This window comes from Pithys albifrons, chromosome 31 (assembly GCF_047495875.1).
Source record: "Pithys albifrons albifrons isolate INPA30051 chromosome 31, PitAlb_v1, whole genome shotgun sequence".
Lineage (NCBI taxonomy): Eukaryota > Metazoa > Chordata > Aves > Passeriformes > Thamnophilidae > Pithys > Pithys albifrons.
Genome location: NC_092488.1, coordinates 1,321,982 through 1,332,829, shown reverse-complemented (window position 1 = coordinate 1,332,829; position 10,848 = coordinate 1,321,982). Strand labels below are relative to the sequence as shown.

The following is a 10,848-nucleotide window of genomic DNA, read 5'->3' as shown; positions in this document are numbered from 1 at the left end:
ACCACCACTCCAGATACTTCAATTGGTTAAAACCTATCTCTCACAAGTCCCATGTTTATATTATTTATCATGGCTGTTTTGGTGTTTTTGCAGAGTCCTGTGAATTCCTACTATGGGATTTCTTGTGGAGTAAACCACCTCCCTATCAGCCAGCAGCAGCTGAGCTCCTTGCTGCCTCTGGCTGATAGCTCAGTCTCACAGGGTGTTCTATAGATCTGAATTGCTCACTTTTGATTTTACTCTAACAACACTGGGTTACAGAAAATGGGGGAGCTAAATAGTAGAATGAAGTTAATAATGAAATATCATTGAAGACAATAATATTAGAAAGGGAAAAAACAATGATAAATGAGGTTAGATTCATCTCTCATGACATAAACTACAGGCCATTGACAGAGGAAAGCAAGCAGTGTCTGGTTGCTGAAAAGCATCCAGTGATCTTTTTCTTCACAGCATCCTTGAGTTCTTGGTTCCTCAGGCTGTAGATGAAGGGGTTGAGTGTTGGAGGCAGCACCGAGTACAGAACTGCCAGGACCAGGTCCAGGGCTGGGGAGGAGACAGAAAGGGGCTTTAGGTAGGCAAATAAGGCAGTGGTGAGAAACAGGGAGACCACAGCCAGGTGAGGGAGGCACGTGGAAAAGGCTTTGTGCCGTCCCTGCTCAGAGGGGATCCTCAGCACAGCCCTGAAGATCTGCACATAGGAGAAAACTATGAAAATGAAACATCCCAGAAAAGAAACCCCACTACCCACAAGAAGACGAAGTTCTCTCAGGTAGGAGTGTGAGCAGGAGAGCTTGAGGATCTGGGGCACTTCACAGAAGAACTGGCCCAGGACATTGCCATGGCATAAGGGCAGGGAAAATGTATTGGCCGTGTGCAGGAAACCATAAAGAAACCCACTGGCCCAGGCAGCTGCTGCCATGTGGGCACAAGCTCTGCTGCCCAGGAGGGTCCCGTAGTGCAGGGGTTTGCAGATGGCAACGTAGCGGTCGTAGCACATGATGGTGAGAAGGGAATACTCTACTCCAACTAAGAGGAACATCAGAAAGAACTGTGCAACACATCCCTTATAAGAGATGGTTCTGATGTTCCAGAGGGAGTTGTGCATGGCCTTGGGGACAGTGGTGCAGATGGAGCCCAGGTCTATGAGGGACAGGTTGAGCAGGAAGAAGTGCATGGGGGTGTGCAGGTGGTGGTCAGAGGCTACGGCGCTGATGATGAGGCCGTTGCCCAGGAGGGCAGCCAGGAAGGTGCCCAGGAAGAGCCACAAGAGCAGGAGCTGCAGCTGCCGCGTGTCTGCCAATGGCAGCAGGAGGAAGTGGCTGATGGAGCTGCTGTTGGACATTTGCTGCCTCAGGGTATGGTTATCTGTTGATGGAGAAAAAGGCAGGGACAAGTCAGGACAGGCTGCTTCGAGCTAAACTGGTGCCATTTCCTGTAGACTGTCCCCCTTTGTCTCAACCACCCTTGTTCCTTCTCTGAGGAAAAGCCTCATCTCAGTCCCTGACTTGAGCTCCCTTTTGGCTGTCTGAGTGTGCCAAGAGCAGCCAGGCCTGTGTGTGTGGGCTCTGGAGAAGCCATCCCTGCCCCACTGCGGTGCCTTTGGGGACATGTGGCATATTCTGGATTTGTCAGATGGAATCATTCCTAATGCAGAAAACTTATTAGCATCTACACTCTCAGTTCTAAAGGACAGGGATGGCAGGAAGGGGATTTAGGGAATACTTTTCCTGGCCACTTTCCATGCCTGCTTCTCTGAGGTCAGAAATCCCCAGCATTTCTGCTGTACACAGAATGAGCCACAGCCAGGTCTGGGAGGTAAAGGGATTCCTGTAGCTCAGGGCAAGGTAAAGAACTGGACAGTCTTCTTCCCCATTGCCCTGTGTTTGCACCTTTGGGGATCAGAGGACAATCACCTCCTCCATGTAACCCTGAGAAGAAACCAGACCCTGCTGAGAGCAGAGGGATCACTGAATGTCTCAGCCTTTCTTAAGGTCTTTGGGGAAGAATCAGTTCTGCCAAAGACACAGTTCATTTGACAAACCCAACAGTGTTTCCTCAGTTATAACATCTCTGTGCTTCTCCATGGGGAATTCTGGTAGCACAAATATGCTGTAGGAGAGATTTGCATCCAGGAGGGCAGCTCAGTGCTTGGAAGGACAGGACAAGGAGATCCCTGAGTGCCCTGGGGATGGTGGCTCATTAAGGGAGAGTCAGCTCATTCCCCTGTCACACACACTGCCCACAGCCCACAGGTTAGAGGAAAGCTTTAACATTGCATTCCTAAGGACACACCTGCATGACAGGAATCACAAGGGCAGTGCCTGACTCAGATGCTGCAAATCCCAGAGCCTCACTGAGAGAACAAGACAAGAACAGTATCAGAGTAGTGGAGAAAGAAGGAAAAATATTGTGGTGCCTTCTCTGAGAGGCCAGGGCAGAGACAGCAGGCACTGAGGACAGTGTTACCCTGACCCAGCTGTGCCACCTCACAGACACCAACAGTGCCCTCCTTCCCACAGCAGTTCTCCTTTTAGCTCCCCTTCATTCCCTGATCATATCCCTGCTGCCTGGACATTTTCCTCCTGGCAGGTGCCTTTTCCCTCTCAGCACTCCCAGTCCCATCCCACCCTCTGTGCACTCACCCCAGCCCTACAGAAACCTGCCTGTCTGCAGGGCACTGCCTGGGGCATGTTCTCTTTGCAGGTGGGAAAGGGCAGGTCACAACAACCCTGATGGGCCCAGGAAAGGTGATCCTGGTGCTGTCCATAGCTGAGGCACTTCAGGAGGATCCCAGAAGACAGACTGACTCAGAGTTACACATCAGCAGTCTCAGTACATGCTCAAACATTGTGCTGATGGTCCTTGTGTGTCCCTTCCACGTCCTATTGTGCGTCTCTCATCCCCCAACAATCTCACCCTGCTCCAAGGAGTAAATTGAAAACACACTCAGGAAAGCACCTTATTACAATAATCCCTGTTTAACCATCTTCTCAGGAAGTGTCATCCAGAGCCATTCCCAGGTGGATCTGGAGTTGTGAGCAGCCCTGACCCACACAGCACCCTCTCAGCAGCAGGACCCTGCCCTGCTCAGAGCTGCTCCTTCCTCCCACAGCTTCTCCCCAGACCTGTGAGCAGCTCCCCGGGCTGGCTGAGAGCTGACCCTGGCAGGCAGCAGAGTCCCTGCCCCAGCACAGCACCCTGGGCTGCAGGACCCTGCTCTGCACCACAGCCCTGGGCACCCCTGGCTGCACACCCACCTTCACAGACCTGCAGCACACAATGGGGACAGGGATTGCCTTGCTCTGTCCCTCGGATGGTGCAGGAGGCAAACCCAGCTCTGCTGTGTGGCCACCTCCTCTGTACTGGAGGAACTGGGAGAGTCCTCCAGAAAGGTCCTAAAAGCTGTGGGATGTGCCAGTTTAGGAGATCCCTCCAGGAACTGAAGTTTATCCTCCTTAAAGTTTGACTGTTTCAGAGTGATAATTTCTCCTCTAGTGAGATATAAGCAAGCTCTCCTCTGTCTTCTTCCAAACTGTGCTTAACTTGCCTCTCACTGCTCTCCTGTGCCCTGGGTGTCTGCAGGCAGTGCCCTGAGCCCTGCTGGGCTGTGCACAGGAGCTGCTCCTGGGCAGAGCTGTCTCTCTGCAGCACTGCCCGCTTGCCAGGAGCTCCCTGGGTGCCAGGAGCCCTGCCCAGCTCAGCATCAAAACAACAAACTCTGGGGGGAGTTTGGTCCTGACTCCCTGAACATCAGGCCCTGAGTGGAACTTGAGGAAACCTCACAGGAATTCAAAGTCGTGTTGCAACTCCAAAGTTTCTTGTAGTTTGAATGGGTCTCACTGAGGGAAACAAAGGAGAAAATGTCCCCAGGCTCCAGTTAGAGCAGAAAACTGGAGGTAGTGCTGACAGCTGGGGACAGGCAAAGTAAAGTTGGCTCTAATGCTGAATAAACCTGGATGTGTTTCACTAATCCAGAGGTCTAAGCCTTGACCACGTTAAGGAAATGTCACAGCCATGCCACCCAGTCTCTGGAAAGGGAGATCCTGTCCCTCCCTCTCATTCCTCAGGGCTCTTCCTGGGGCACTGGGATGTGGGGATGTGAAATGCCAAGGGCAGGACGATGGGGTGGCACCTCCCAGGCTGCTGAAGAGGGACAAGGAGGCAATGAGGCCCCAGGGCTGCAAGGCTCACTTGTCTCCTCATGCCATCAGTGGCACACACAGCAGCCATGGCCAAAGGCCTGCACAAGTTTGGCTCTGTCAGGGCCTTTCAGCTTCTGCACATCCCTGTCTCCTCTCCAGCCCAGGCTGTCCTACAGTGTCCATGCCCTGCCCCTTTCCCTGCAGGCTGTTGTCATCCCCCTGACTGCCCCACCTGGCTGGCACCTTCCTGCACTGACATCTCTCCCTCCTCACTGGCTCTTCTTTGGAATACAAAGCTTTCAACTGATATAGAGTCCTTGGTGATGTTTTGTGTCAGTGGACTTGTTTTGGGAGTGAAATTCCTTTCTCCATCTGTCCAGTCTGGACCTTCTTGGATGCCCTTGGTGACCTTATTTCTTTTTCTTTCTATTTTGTATTATTAAAATAAAAGCTTCACTATTGCTGAAACCACCATTGTGACACTGCAGAACCTCTTGGAGTCACAGGGTCACTGTGAAATCTCATGGATTTAAGGGGCCATTGTCACAGGACAGGGCCTTGTGGAGCATAAAGGACCAGTGTGACACTGTGGAACCTCATGGGATGAACGGCCCAGTGTGACACTGCAGAGTCTTATTGATCCAAAGGGATCATTGTCACTGTGTGCAACCTCATGGAATCCAAGGGTCATTGTGACACTGCAGGAGGTCGTAGAACCAAAGGAATTCTGGGACATTGTGGAAGCTCATGGAATGAAAGGAGTCTTGGGACACTGTGGAATCTCGTGGTGTCATGGGGGAAATAGAAGTATCAGACAGAGTTTATTAGAGAAGCTGTCTCATTGAGCTGAGAGGTGCAGAAAAGGCCCCCTTGCTTTCCACACTCCTTCTGAGAAAGCAGCCTGAGTGTGACAGGATCCAATCTTAGCCTCAGGTTTACTCTGTGGTTGAAATTTAAGGAATTAAAGAAGTCTGATCAAATCACATTCTCCTGCAGGTTTTAATGATGGCAAATCAGATACACCTGTATCAAAATAACTATTTCTTATGAGAAATGAATAGACAAAACAACAGACAAGTGAACAGATGAAAATTCTTAATCATTTACTTCAATATTTACTACACTGTGGAAAACTAAAACCCTACCAGTAGAGTATTTTATAGCATAAAAAATTGCACTGCTCTGTATCAAAGCAATTATTTTAAAGCAGTTGTAACAGAGCCAGCAAAAGAAAAAAATCATTAAATAGAAAATGACATTTCTCACCACTCAATTAAAGAAGGGGCATCTCTCTTCTTCCCTTAACCCCTTGACAGTGACCATGAAGAACCCTCCTTCTTCATGGGAGAAGCTCCACACACTTCAAGGCAGTCTGTGGAAGGATGTGCCATATGAGAGTTGGGCTGGGATTTAAAGTTACACAGTGAGGGATTGCAGGTCCTGTATTTCCAGGCCACTGAGCAGCTTATCTGTCAGCTCCTGTTTCAAAAAGCAGGATGTGTATTTGCAGTTTGGTGAACCAGGCTGGTTTTAGCAGAATTCAACACCAAACCAGCACCTTGGTGCCAGCAGTAACTCAGCACAGAGAGCCTGCACTGTTTGCATTCTCTGAGCAGATTCTGGGCCTGATCAGGGTACAACATCCCGTCACTGTCCATAAGGCTCTGCAGAGCCACAGTGGCACCTTGATGCCATGAGGTTCCAAAATGTCCTGGGGTTGATCTGGTTCCAGGAGGCCCCACAAAAGAAAAAGGCCTCTTGGTTCAATGAGATTCTGAAAAGTCTCAGTGTTCCCTGTGTTCCCTGAGGCCCTGCAGTGTCATGGTGGCCCCATATCTCCAAGAGGTTCCACGGTGTCCCTGTGTCCATTTGGTTTGGTGAGGCCTCAAGTGTCACAGTGGCCCATTGACTCCTTGACGTTCAGAAATGGTCCAGATTTCCTTTGGTTCGATGAGAATCTGAAGTGTCACAATGTCCCCTTTGGTTCCATGAGGTTCTGTGGTGTCACAATGTCCCTTTGGTTCCATGAGGTTCTGTGGTGTCACAATGTCCCTTTGGTTCCATGAGGTTCTGTGGTGTCACAATGTCTCTTTGGTTCCATGAGGTTCTGTGGTGTCACAATGGCCCTTTGGTTCCATGAGGTTCTGTGTTGTCACAATGTCCGTTTAGTTCCATGAGGTTCTGTGGTGTCACAATGTCCCTTTGGTTCCATGAGGTTCTGTGGTGTCACAATGTCCCTTTGGTTCCATGAGGTTCCACACTGCACTTGCAGGAACACACATGGGTGGATGTTGCCCCACCTGCAGAGCTGCCTCCAGCTCTGGGGTCCCAGCACAGCAAGGACATGGAGCTGTTGGAGAGAGTCCAGAGGAGACACCAAGATCATCAAAGGGATGGAGCAGCTCTGCCATGAGGAAAGGCTGAGAGAACTGGGATTGTTCAACATGGAGAAGAGAAGGCTTTGGGGTGACCTAATTGTGCCCTTCCAGACCTGAAGGGACCCAACAAGAACGATGGAGAGAGACTATTTACATGGGCCTGGAGTGACAGGACAAGGAGAAATGGCTTCACATTGATAGAGGGGAGGGTTAAATGAGATATTAGGAAGAAATTCCTCATGGTTAGGGTGGTGAGGCCCTGGTACAGGTTGTGCAGAGAAGTTCTGGCTGCCCCATCTCTGGAAGTTCTTCAAGGCCAGGTTGGATGCGAAGCCCAGTCCAGTGGAAGGTGTCCCTGTCCATGGCAGGGGGCTGGAATTAAATACTCTTTAAGGGCCCTTCACACCCCAAAATTCTGTGATTCTGAGACTGGTGGGTGATGTGGTGGTTGGGGCTGTCTGGGTACAGACACCATGAAATAGTGGTGTTTTCCATTGTGGGTGAAGGAAGGAGGGGACAGCAGAACTGATGCCTTGGACTGCTGGAGGGCAGACTTTGGCCTGTCTGGGAGAATGTTTGAAGGAGTTCCTTGGGAGTCAGTCCCGAAGGAAAAAACAGTTCTGGCAGGCTGGAGGTGCTTAAAGAAGGAAATCTCAAAGCTCCATGAGCAGGCTGTGCCAAATGGTCCTCAGAAAAGCAGGTGTAGAAAAGACCTACCTGGTTAAACAGAGAACTTAGGCTGTAACTCAAAGGCTAAAAGAGAGTGGACCACCTCTGAAAGAAGGGCCAGGAAAGTTGAAAGGGACTACGAGGATGTGATGAAGTTATGGAGGGGAAAAACTTGAAAGGCCAAAGACAAGCAGGAACTGAATTTGTTCACTGCACTTAAAACCAACAAAAAACGTGCCTCTAAATCCCTGGACAGCAAAAGGAGGGCTCAGGAGAGTCTCTATCCTTTTCTGGATGCAGAGGCAGCACAGTGTAAGGGGAGGAGGGAGAGGCTGAAGGTGTTAGTGACTTCTTTGCTCAGTCTTTAACACCAAACCCAGTCATCCTCAGGATACCCCGATCCCAGGGCTGGAAGTTGGTGATGGGGAGCTGAGTGAAGCCCCCATAATCCAGGCAGAAATGGGCAGTGACCTGTCCTAATGACACCAATACAACTCCCTGTGCCCAGAGGGGATGCACCCCAGAGTACTGAGGGAGCTGGAGAAAGAACTGGCCAAGTCTCTTCCACTCATTGCCCAGCAGTCCTGATGAACTGCAGAAGTCTCAGCTGACTCAAAATCAGCAAATGTGATGCCCAACCACAGGAAGTGTGTGAAGGAGGATCTGGGCAACTCCAAGGCAGTCAGCCTGTCCTTGATGCCAGGGAAGGCCATGGAGCAGATCACCTTGAGTGTCATCACATGGCATTTGCAGAAGAACCAGAGGACAAGGCCTAGACAGTCTGGGTTTGGGAAAGGCAGGTCCTGCCTGACCACCCTGATCTCCTTCCATGACAGAATGACCCACTCAGGAGATGAGGGAACGGCTGTGGATGCGTCTCTCTACGATTCAGTAAAGCCTTTGGCACCACCTCCCACAGCATCTCCTGCAGAAACTGGCTGTTCATGACTTGGATGAGGGAACTCTTTGCTGGGTGAAAAACTGGCTGATGGCCCAGAGAGTGGTGGGGGATGGAACTAAATCCAGGTGGGGCTGGTCACTAGTGGGGTTCTCCAGGGCTCAGTGTTGGGGCTGGTCCTTTTTAACATCATTCTTGATGATTTGGCCAACGGGATCCAGTGCACCCTCAGTAAGATCATAGACAGCACCAAGGTGGGGGTGATTGTGGATCTGCTGGAGGTCAGGAAGGCTCTGCAGAGGGACCTGGACTGGCTGCATCAATAAGGCCAAGTGCCAGATCCTGCCCTTGGGTCACAACAACCTCATGGAATGCTCCAGGCTGAGGGCAGAGTGGCTTGAGAGCTGCTCAGCAGGAATGGACTTGCAGGTGCTGCTTGACAGTGGCTGGATATGAGCCAGAGTGTGCCCAGGTGGGCAAGAAGGCCAATGGCATCCTGGCCTTTATTGAGAACAGTGTGGCCCACATGGTCAGGAAAGTGATTGTGCCTCTACACTGGGCACTGGTGAGGCCCCACCAGGAGTGCTGTGTCCAGTTCTGGGCCTGTCACTGCGAAACAGAACGGCTGACAGAACTGGTGCTTTTGAGAATGGAGAAGAGGAGGCTCAGGGAGGAGCCTCATTGCTCTCTACAAAGACTGAAAAGAAGGTTTTAGTGAGGTGGGGGTCGGTCTATTCTACCAAGCACCTAGTGAGAGGAAGAGAGGAAATGTCCATAAATTGCATTGGATGCAGTTCAGATCAGATATTAAAACAAATTTCTTTCAACCCCAAGAGAGTGTTTACGTATTGCAGTGGGTTACCCAGGGAGGTGGAGGACTCTCTGGAAGTGTACACAGAGACACTTTGGAACCTCTTGGAGATACGGGGCCACCATGACACTGCAGGGCCTCAGGGAACACAGGGAACACTGAGACTTTTCAGAATCTCATTGAACCAAGGGGCCTTTGTCTTTTGTGGGGCCTCCTGGAACCAGATCAACCCCAGGACATTTTGGAACCTCATGGCATCAAGGTGCCACTGTGGCTCTGCAGAGCCTTATGGACAGTGACGGGATGTTGTACCCTGATCAGGCCCAGAATCTGCTCAGAGAATGCAAACAGTGCAGGCTCTCTGTGCTGAGTTACTGCTGGCACCAAGGTGCTGGTTTGGTGTTGAATTCTGCTAAAACCAGCCTGGTTCACCAAACTGCAAATACACATCCTGCTTTTTGAAACAGGAGCTGACAGATAAGCTGCTCACTGGCCTGGAAATACAGGACCTGCAATCCCTCACTGTGTAACTAGAAAAGCCCAGTCCAACTTTCATATGGCACATCCTTCCACAGACTGCCTTGAAGTGTGTGGAGCTTCTCCCATGAAGAAGGAGGGTTCTTCATGTTCACCGCCCAGGGGTTAAGGGAGGGACAGAGATCTGCCCTCTTTATCTGTGTGGTAAATTACAACAATCCCTGCTGAATGATTGTTTCTTTTTGCTGGCTTTGATACAACTGCTTTAAAAGAATTCTTTTGATACAGTGCACTGCACTATTTTAGGCTATAATATACTATACTAGGAGGTTTTTAGCCTTTCCACAGTGTAGTAAATAATTCTGATTTAGATCTTTAATCTGTTCACTTATCTGTTTCTTTCTCTGTCCATTTATCATAATAAATAATACATTAGATATAAGTACATCTGATATGCCATCATTAAAACCTGCAGGAGAAAGTGATTCAATCACATCTCTATAATTCCCTAAATTTTAACCCCAAAGTAAACCTGAGTCTAAGATTGGACCCTGTCACACTCAGGCTCCTCTCTAAGAAGGGTTTAGAAAGCAATGGGGTCCTTTCTGCACCTCATAGCTCAATGAGGTGCCTTCTCTAATAAACTTTGTCTAAGCCTTCCATATTTTCTGTGACACAATGAGATTCCACAAAGTCTCAAGACACCTTTGGTTCCATGGGCTTGCCCAATGTCACTATGGTCCCCTGATTCCATGAATTTCCACAGTATCTCAGGTTTCTTTTCATTCCATGAGGCCCCACAAAGCCAAAATGGACCCTTCATTCCATGAGGTTCAGCAGTGACACAGTGGTGGTTTCAGAGATGGTGGAGCTTTTTTTCCCTTTGCAGTTGGAAATAGAATGAGAAAGAAAAAAGGTCACCAAGGACAATGGAGGAGGTGCAGACTGGAAACAGGGAGAAAGGAATTTCTTTCCAAGGTCAAGGTGTGGTGAAACACATCCCCCAGAAGGAGCCTGGATCAGCCCAAGGCTTTATGGAAGAGCCAGGGAGGAGGGAGAGATGTCAGTGCAGGAAGGTGCCAGCCAGGTGGGGCAGTCAGGGGGATGACAACAGCCTGCAGGGAAAGGGGCAGGGCATGGACACCATAGGACAGCCTGGGCTGGAGAGGAGACAGGGATGTGCAGAAGCTGAAAGGCCCTGACAGAGCCAACTTGTGCAGGCCTTTGGCCATGGCTGCTGTGTGTGCCCCTGATGGCATGAGAAGACAAGTGACCATTGCAGCCCTGGGGCCTCATTGCCTCCTTGTCCCTGTTCAGCAGCCTGGGAGGTGCCACCCCATCCTCCTGCCCTTGGCATTTCACATCCCCACATCCCAGTGCCCCAGGAAGAGCCCTGAGGAATGAGGCAGGAACAGGATCCTACTTCCCAGGGGCTGGGTGTCAGGGTTCAGTCCTTTAGATTGTGAAACA

At 50.3% G+C, this 10,848-nt stretch overlaps 1 protein-coding gene across 1 annotated transcript; it reads right to left on the bottom strand.

The window, feature by feature from the left end:
* Positions 1-379: 379 nt before the first annotated feature.
* Positions 380-1,345, bottom strand: LOC139684110 (olfactory receptor 14J1-like). Its single transcript, XM_071579709.1, has one exon. The coding sequence runs from the start codon at positions 1,343-1,345 to the stop codon at positions 380-382; it is 966 nt and encodes a 321-aa protein (XP_071435810.1).
* Positions 1,346-10,848: the final 9,503 nt, after the last annotated feature.